Source organism: Chaetura pelagica, unplaced genomic scaffold, assembly GCF_000747805.2.
Source record: "Chaetura pelagica isolate M959 unplaced genomic scaffold, ChaPel_1.0 scaffold119, whole genome shotgun sequence".
NCBI classification, from domain to species: Eukaryota; Metazoa; Chordata; class Aves; order Apodiformes; family Apodidae; genus Chaetura; species Chaetura pelagica.
Window position 1 is genome coordinate 201,340 of NW_009954406.1, and position 9,768 is coordinate 211,107.

The 9,768-nt window shown below is 36.1% G+C and overlaps 1 protein-coding gene across 1 annotated transcript in view; it reads left to right on the plus strand.

Moving 5' to 3' along the window:
* The first annotated feature begins 753 nt into the window (after positions 1-753).
* The window catches only part of ANO3 (anoctamin 3), a 71,476-nt gene continuing 62,461 nt past the window's right edge, over positions 754-9,768 (plus strand). The window contains exons 1-2 of the mRNA XM_010004239.1: positions 754-952; positions 1,884-1,955. Coding sequence (XP_010002541.1) covers positions 754-952; positions 1,884-1,955 — 271 coding nt within the window. The remainder of the gene's footprint in view (positions 953-1,883; positions 1,956-9,768) is intronic.

Genomic DNA, 9,768 nt, shown 5'->3' on the forward strand with positions numbered 1-9,768 from the left:
TCTTTGGAAGGTGCACTTTGGAAATGTGGAGCTGTAATGCTAATGTGGGATAAATTCAGAGCAGGGGGTGAGTTTTGTGTCATTTTTTGAAGGACATGCTGAAAGCAGTGACCCCCAAATTACACTGTTCATTTAAACCAGCAATCTGATTGTTCCAATGTTCTTATTCATACTGCAAAGTTGACTGGTGTATCCTGTCCATATGTAGGCACCTGAACCTAAACCCAGTCAGTCCGTATGAAAACCTAAGATTGTTCATGGGTCCCAGAAGAAAAACTAGAAACATCTAATAGATTCATCAAAACTTACACAGATCTGCACTTCAAAGGAGTTCATGAATGTCTTATGCTTGTATTCATATTTTGCTTGTTTGCTTGCTTGTTTTGAGGGATTTTATTCATTTCTACCATTGTATAAAGATTTTATTTAGCCATCATAATGTGATTAGCACTAGATGCTGCTGTTTGCTTTTGTGTGGCATTATGGCATATGGACTACAGAATCATGAAATTTAGAATATTGCAAATTGGAATTGTGAGATGTTGATGGAGGGCAGGTGAAGAATTCCTGGACTCTGTTCCAAACTCTGTATTCTTCTTTGAACTTTAAATATTTTAAACATTTTTGTTTAGTTGGAAAGTTGCTTATGATGCATGTGGACAAATCATCTTGAGTTTTCATAATTAGCCACCTCTCTTTGTCATTGCCTAATATCACAGAGCTTATGTTCATTTTCTTTTGGCTTTTTCAGGTATGAACACAAGCAAGAGTGAGACAGTGAAAGAGCACCCATTGAAACCCTCCAGAAGATCTATGCCATGCCTAGCCCAGAGCCAAACACATCCTCAGAGTCTGAGCAAGCATTCCTCATTTCTGCAGCCAAATTGTGTGCAGCCACAGCCCCTCAGTGCAGGGACATCTACAGCTACAGTGGATGTCGTGTCAGAAAGAGGTAAGAGGTTTTTCTCTTTCAGGACCTTGTTCCAACACTGGAAATGGACAGGAACATCATTTGAAGTCCTGTGGTGCCTTAGATATAAATGTTTAGCATTTTTCATTTAATTATAGAGACATCTGATAAGCTTTGATTTGTTTAGAGATCTACAAACTGTTGGAGAGATGTTTTTGCACAAAAACATCTGGGAGAACTAAGGTACCAAGTTCTTGAATTAATACCTATAATGTTTGAAGTGAGGCTTAGACTGATTTTTTTAAATTATTATTATTATTCTGAATTACAAGATTATTTCCTTCTCACTAAAAACAAAACAAGAAAGTCCTCCTGTATGCTGGAGAAGAGCATGAAATCTTTCTGTAGTCCATTCAAGGAGAGAGAAAAAGTAAATATTAGGGCTTTGGCAAGAAATGTCATGAACATGGAGGAGCAGATGCATTCAATTATGAATAGCAGGATCAGGGAAAAGTTATATGGAGAGAATAAGAAAAAAGGGAGAAAATCCCTATGAATTTTGGCTTGTGTTAGAAACAGTAATTACTTTTAGGTTTTCTATTTTAACAGATAAAAATACCTTAACAGAGATCCTAGTCAGTGTATGTGTCACCTGTTGCCAGCTATTGCCAACTGTGCATGAACTTTTCTATAATAAATTAACTTTTCTGGCTTCTGCTACTGAATTTAATTAAATCCTTCCTTGATGTTGATAGGCACTAGTTTTACTTTAGTACATTATTTCACCAAGTCAAACTTCTCTCAGAAATAGAGTGAAAGTCTTCACTAAAGTGTTCTTGCTCTTTTTTTTTCACCAATGGAATGTGCTCTTCATCATTAACTTTTTCATTTGAGTCACTGACAGCTTTAAAAAGTTTATCTTTTACTTTCAAAATACATGTGAGTGCTGATATGAATATTGTCTTTATTCCAGCTAAAGTGGTGGAAACTTTGGAAAACAACTTGCTTAAGCTGTCTAGTACAGAATACACTGATCCATTTTTAGGTAAGTTTATGTTTGAACACAAATAATAAAAAAATAATGATTCTTCAGTTAGACCTGCAGTATTTGAGTGTGGAAAGGACACCTCAAACTGCCAGTTTTTTTGAAAGAGGACACTAAATGTGACTAAAGCAATAGATGCTGTCAAATTTCCTGATACTTTCTCACCTTTTAGACTAACAGTAGATAGGAACTAAAGGCAGAGAAGTATCTCCTCATAACTTCAGTGTAACCTTTTCCCACAACAATCCTTCATTATGCAATTGCGTGGAAACAGGTATTTGAAATGCCTATGAAATACTATTATTCAGTAATTATTATTCCTGTTTATTGATGTTATTCAGTATTGTCATGATTGCAGTTGACGTTGTTTCTGCTGTAGATATTCATATATAAGAAGTGTTCCAATCTGGAAAAAAAAAGTTATGTGGAACAATAGCTGTAACTGGATCTTATTTTTACCTGCATTAGTGCCATTTTGATGCTTTAATTAAGTCCAAGAAAGTAGGAACAGAGTTATTCTCAGAATAATCCCATCCTTGCAGCTCTAAAATGAGTCTGTATATACACACAAGTAGTAATTTGCTAGTTTCTACATTAATTAATCTTGAGACTTCCTGGCCGTATATTACCCATCCAAAGTACACAAAGATATTGCTGTACCTTGCACAACTACTGTGAAAGACATTTTTGCTCACAATCAATGTAGCATCAAACTAGAAATTGTATCTTCATGCTGAAGGAGAGAGATCTGCTTTCAGAAAGCTATTTCTGCTCACCTCTCACAAGTTTAAGCATTGATTTTTCTTGATGCCCAAAATATATGATAGATAAAAGGCTCTTCAAGGTCTCAAGAGATAGTTACTGGAAATGTGAATGAAGTAAATACTTCTTCCAAAACAAAATCAAAATACTCCAAAGTCATGACACAGATCACAACTTTTGTATGGAGATTGTATAAGAAAATCACGTCTCAGTAAGGTTGTAGTTAAAGCTACTTCACTCTTTTTGTGTAATTGGTTTCATTGGGTAGCCAAGCACAGGTACTACAACATTTCCCTATTATAATTTGCTTCAACTTTTAAAAATATCCTGTTCTATTTTCTACTAATTTCTGGTCTTATTTCATGTTTATATATGGCAGTTGTAAGTCTTTCTCAGAGTAAGTGAGGTGCTGTTTTTCATTCCCATCATCTAATTTTAATCTGAAAAGAAACATGGGGGGGTCAAGGACTGAGGAAAACAGACTGAGTTATCATCTGCTCAAAATTGTGTAAAACTTTGGCATGCGTGTTTCTCCTCTTCTGACTACAGCTCTGCTCTCTGAAGAGAGAGGAAAACTTTTTAAATGGTAGCCCTTTCCTAACTTGATTCATTAATTTTCCTTTGTTAAATGAGTCAATCCCAAATTAGATCACTGCAATCAATGAAGTTACTCTGTATTTACAGAAGTGTAATTGGTTAGGAAGCAGTATTTATAAATAAATCCCAGAAGTCATTAGTAAGATTTGACTTGGAAAAAAATCAGCATAATTAGTTAGGTTCACAAAGAGAAATCAGGGACAGTTAAAGGTGCATTTAAAAGAATGGCCTTTCTGTAAGCTCTCAAAATACAGTTTGTGTGCACTTGAGGATCCCATTTATGTGGGAAAGAATTTGTCTCCATGACCAAAACTTTCCTTTTTTATCCTCAGTCTGGGGTATTGAAAAAAAAAATAAAATATTGCTGCTTGAACTTTGATCACCACATAGGTGAGAGTGATGCAGCATTGCTACATGCTTTAGTTGGTATTCTGGCACTTCAGTGGAGTTTGCAAAATAGGCTGATTAATGGGTATGATCATCTTAGTGAACCTTTTCAAACTGCTCTCCTGGGAATGTGAAAGGATGCTGAATTCAGTGAACGTGGGGGATTTTTAATTAGGCAGAGTCTTGGAAATGTCCATAAAATAGGCCAAATGGCTTTCTCCTCTTTCAGAATAGTGTCCATAGACAAACTGTTTTCTTGTGAGAAGTGAATTAATAGGCATCAGAGAAATTATTTTGCTTCAATGGAAAGGTTCTCTTTTATTTCAATTGAGACTACAGATGAGGCCATAAATGTGTTAGACTTGTTTAGTCAGGGATGCCGATGGATTTAGAAAGCAGCTAATGTATTACACCTCCCTTACTGCCAACACAGACAAATGGCATCAAAGACATTATGGATTTATATTCTCTCTCCTCAGTAAATTTTTTTTGGTAAATAGTGGTTTTAGTTTAAGGAATGAGTAGATCAAACAAAGCAATAGGCATTGAGCTTCTGTAACTTAGAATGTTAAGAATGAGGTTTCAGACACGCTGGAATTCTCAGTGTTTAGCCAAAGCTTCGAAGATTGAGCTTTCCAGCCAGTGAAGGTTATGATCAGAACTTTTGGATCTTACCTAGGTGGAAAGCACCTGTTGCTTGCATCTGAACATTTCATAAAATGTTAAGCCTTGCATTTCTCAAAGCATGGTTGTATAATTCAGTGCTCAGTCCACAAATCATGTTATTTTCTCCATTTGGAAGTCACACCATTGGCACTTGGACATTTGACATTTATTTTCTCAGAGGGAATTCAACCTTATACTTTTTTTTCCCCAAAGTCTTTTATCTGTGGATACAGGTTTTACAGAATGTAGTGTATATTTATATCTAGTTTTTACTGTGCTTTGTTTCTCTTCTGAAAGACATGTTCAATAATCACTTTGATTGTGCCAGCTGGATTTAAATGCCATAGCTTTAACTTCGGTTACTGAATTTGTGGCTTAACTGCAGCTGTCACTAATAGCTTGTGGCTGTGGAGCTAGAAACAGTAAGTAGGGAATAGTTAGTTCCCAGTAGCTGCATTGTAACTACATACAGAGAGTCATATCAATAGAAATATGCTTTACTCTAGAAATTTTAATTTCTGGAAACACAATAGAATTGCAAACACATTTATGTCAACTAACGAGTTGATTAATCCAGGAGCTGCTTTACTGGCCTTAAAGGCCATCACATGCATAAAGGGAATGAACCTTGTCTTTGAATTATTACATATTTGGCTGGCAGTCTTTTCTAAAAGAAATCTGAATGTAAACTATTTTGATGAAGGTTAATTGCACTAGGATTTTATATCCCATGAACAGCCAAAAAATCCTCCATGATAATCTCTTAAAATTATAGGAGATGGTTACAACTTTCCTTTTTGGAGTTTTGAGTGTACTTTAGAAATCAGGTGACTGAGTTTAAGAGAATCTAGCAGTTCTGTGTTGTTGAACGGAAAATGAAGTACTCGAGTTAAGCTGAAGGGAATTTTGTAACATGCAGGAGAATTTGTTTTACTTCGTTTTGGTAATAACTCCATTTTTCTAAGGACAATAAACTTTTTCTAGCTATAACTAAGATAAATGTTCTCTTCTAGTAAATAGTAGAGGTGAAAAAGAACTATGTAAAGTGCAAAGGCTCATAGTGCTAGTAAATAATATTTCACTGAATGATAGAATGGTTTGAGTTGGAAGGGACCTTAAAGATAGTCTAATTCCAATGGTTTGATCTTCTTTCAAATCATACTTGGGGTTTAGTAAAAGGGAGTAGAAGAACAGTGGCAGTATTTGGAGTGATAGATTACATGCTTTTCCATTTGCTAGGTCCATTTCCATTGTTAAAATTCCTATTATTAGTGTTGCCAGGTTTTACTTCCTTTGTTTAATGTTCATTCTTGAACACCGTGAGCCACATTGACAAAAGTATTTTCTTATTACAGTACATCTTAATGCCTTTAAAAATCCAATTTATCACATACATAACTAAGGCATCAAGATTTTCAGGAGTTAGGCCATACTGGAAATCCTATTAGACTAGAAGAAAGATGAGCGACTCTGATACTCTGCTTGTTGACTCAGAAATCCAATTTTCTCATTCTAACACAACTAAGCATGTAAATTGTTTTCTGCAGATCCTACCATCAGAAGTGGCAGAGGATCACCAGAGTATCTACCCTCCATGTTAGACTGAAATATTTCATTTCACATAAGATGTAAAAAATTAGTAAAGGGTCATATAAACCAATCAAAATTGGCATTTGAGATTTAGAAATGACTATCTAATTTCAAGCTATTTGGCAAATAAAATCAACACTCAGTAGCAAATAAAACAACACTAATTTTTTAAGTTGTGTTTTTTTTTCTTATTTTGGTTAATTAGGAGGGATTTATGCATAGTGAGTCATAACATGTGTGACATGAAATTGTTTTGAGTTAGGAACTTGCTTGTGAATGACACAGTACATATTGTTGCTGTAATGGTTACCGTGTCTTCTGAACTTATCCTGAATCCAATTACTACAAAGCTGATATAAGAGAAACTCACTCATTTATGTCCCATGCTGCAGTGCAGTGAACTGAGAAATATGAGACTTTTTTTTTTTCAGTGTTCTATGCCAGTAGTGCTTTAAGTGAATGTTGAGGGTCAACATATCAAAGAGCTTTAAGCATTTAATAGGCTTCTGGTGTACAGAATTGGTATTCTGTACACTATCTTAACTCCTCCAAACAGCAGTAATACCTGCCCGACTCCCTTTTTTTAAAAATTAGAAATATTCTTTGTACTAAAGCCTGCTCTTGTCTGTTGTGATAGGTTTTGATACATAAACACACATACACAGGTGTACCTAGCAGAATAAAAAGGGAATTCCTAAATCCATCACAATGCCACTTATCCAGGTGTCTAGTCCAAATAAACCAGTCCAGGTTATTTATTGTTTCTAGGACTAAAATTAGGACATAAGGGGATTAATTTCTTGACCAATAATCTCATTCCTACTAAAGCTTTGCAAGGTCTATCCCTAAATGTATAAAGGCTCAAAGGATTTAGTCAAGAGTCATCCTATCAAATGTTGTGAAACAGAAACTATTTAGGAAATTTTTTTATATTAATACTCCTTTCCAGAACTATGCCACATTTCAGTTGAAAAACATTTGCTATCCTGCACTACAGTTATCTAAAATATGTTGGTGGATTACATGTTACAGGGAATTGGGGACAAGTGTTTTTTATCCTCTAAGTGTGATAAAATTAAAATGCACTCTTGACCTTTCAGAAAAGTATGATAGAAAGAAAGATAGCCAGGGAATTAAAAAGACCCAAAAATGAAGATTCAAAGTGTGGACGTAGAAATCAATTTGTAAATTAAATCCTTCTGTATTGTCAGGCGAGACTCCCAGAAATTAAACTCTCTCCAGTATTTTACCCTCTAAGTGCTGTTAGGGCAAATATTAGTGTCATGCATCAAGCAAAACTATGTCAGGAAGTGTAAGTAGTTTTTTGTGATGTATGAAGACTGAAGTTACTTATCGTGCCTCTGTGTTATAAGATAGCAAAACAAATAGTCTGTTAGGATGAAGAGATCTGTTATCTGTTATCTACTTGGTCAATGCTTGAATCTTTTTTAACTCACTTTATGCTTGAGTATGGATCCAAGCTGATAGTACACATTACTTACTCATATGTTCAGGTATGCTAACAATTTTAAGTATATACCTAATTAAGTTTGTTCCAAATTAAAGAGAAGTCCTTGACTGATTTAGTAGTGAAATTCCCATTGAATTAATTGAAATACTGTTTGGTCTCAGCCTCTAGAATTACAAGCTGCCATCCTTTTCTCTGATTTAATATCCTCATCTTTATTTAAAATGCAGCCTTTTTTTCCCCTGTCTTATTTTTGCAGTGTTAGGGAAAGCTAAACAGTTTAATACAGAAACATTCCTTTTCCTGTCTTGAAGTCATAGCAGCATATTCATTTTCCTTTCTGTAACAGGTCACTTGGGGCTTGCAAATTGTATATATAACTTTAATGTTTTTTAAATAAAACGTTTTATGTGACAACAGTTCAACAAGCTTTCATCCACCACAGAAGTTCTAATTAACTTAATTGAATAAGTGAAATACATCAGCAAAATTTCATGATTGGCTGTGCTAATTGCTTAGAAATGCACTATGGTTACATTTTATAATTGTTTACCAAGTTTTGCAAGCATATAGTCTTTTAAATAGAAGACTTTGTAGGATTAATATTTCAATCTTTCTTCTTCTTTTACGCTGAAAACTTCTATAAAGGTGTGTCACGATCCGGTATTCGGACACGTGGCAATTTTTCATAAAGGTGATCCCAACTGGTGAAATTAAGATGCAAACGAGGTCAGATGTCACATGCACAACAAACATTTATTAGAGTAACAAAGCAAAGGTCCCTAGAACGGATAGGACAGGCAGGAAAACAGAGACAGAAAAGAGAGGAGAAAGCAGAGAGATAGAGGACAGCAAGCGAGAGAGCATAGTTACCACCCACGGTGCAGCGATGTCGTCGGTGGGGAAGTGGTTCCTGGTGGAAAAGTACTTCAAATGCACCCATAGAGTCCCAGACTTTTATACAGTTCTTGCCCACTGCCCCCCCACTTTTCTTTCCGGAGTAAGGAAAAACTCCTATCTTCTCAGTGCTCCTCTGAGATAGGAAGGGGGGGTAGGTATGGCCCCGAGTCAAGGCCTGCAGATAGTCCTTTCTGGGATAACTGCTGAGTCCTTTTTGGGATAATTGCTGAGATCTCTGCATAACGAAGGGGAGGATGAGACGACTGACACCACAGGTTTAATTTATTGCAGGGGAGCATCCTGCTCCCTAAGAGTCCATCAACAGATGTTCTTTCTCAGATGTCACAAGACATACACCAGATATCTTGCACTTATCTCTTGGATTGTTCGAGACAAACACTGTGAATTCTGAATGCCACAAAGGTGTCATGTCAAAGGTCACGCACATTCTGTTTGCATTAGCAATATTATTTTACCTTTTTTACACTAGTAATATTTCCATCCCCCCCCCCTTTTTTTTTTTTCTTATTACACCTCTTAAAGTGTTGCAGGGTTTCAGAGTTTTCAGATAACTCAGCCACTTTCATGTAGGAGAGGTGCTTTCAGCCAAGAGCCTCCTCAACAGGACAAATTATTTAAATTTGGGTGTTCCTTTTTAATTTAATCCTGCAATAAAGGAGACATGGAAACATGTTTAATAAACAATTATTTGCATGCTTTGTGAACTTTGCCATATTTTTACATTAACTAAAGATTTTGTAGACATTTCTGGAAATTGCTATTGACTTGGGTACCTTACTGAATTAATTCCTGCAGTGTAGATTAACTGAAAGCTAAATACTCCACATCTGCTCAGCTGACACATTTCACCATATAAACATTGACCTTTGGAGCACTATTTTAGTGATGAGGCCTATACAGCTGAGAATCAGGTCAATATTTTTCAGCTCTGAGAAGACAGAAAAATGACTTTAAAAAGCATTTAATAAAAAAAAATCATGAGCACTCGGAAGTCTCCTGGCCTGTGGGAAAGGAAAACTCCTGGCTCATGTCCTTCAGATGTGCCCAGCAGAGCAGGGGTGGGACAGCACTTACTAACAGTGGAGAAGAGAACATAGGCTTGGGGGGCAGGCAGAGGTCAGAGATCTGTTAAGAAGCTATCTTTCTGCTAATTGGTGTAAAAGCCTGAACTGCTAGAGCAACAGGAACTGAATTTGTAGTTTATGGTGGTTTTTTGTTGTTGTTGTTGTTGTGGCTTCTTGCCTACACATTCCGCTCCAGAAGTCAAGCAAGCTGGTTGTGGTGGTTGGCATTAGAGCCCCTCCAAGAAGTGAACAGCAGGGAGAGCTGGCAGTTCTTTTGACTGAATGAGTTGTTGTAGGCCAGGGAAGGCATGATGGGAAAGAAAAACTGAAGTAAAAAGCAGCTTTCCCACAGTGCACA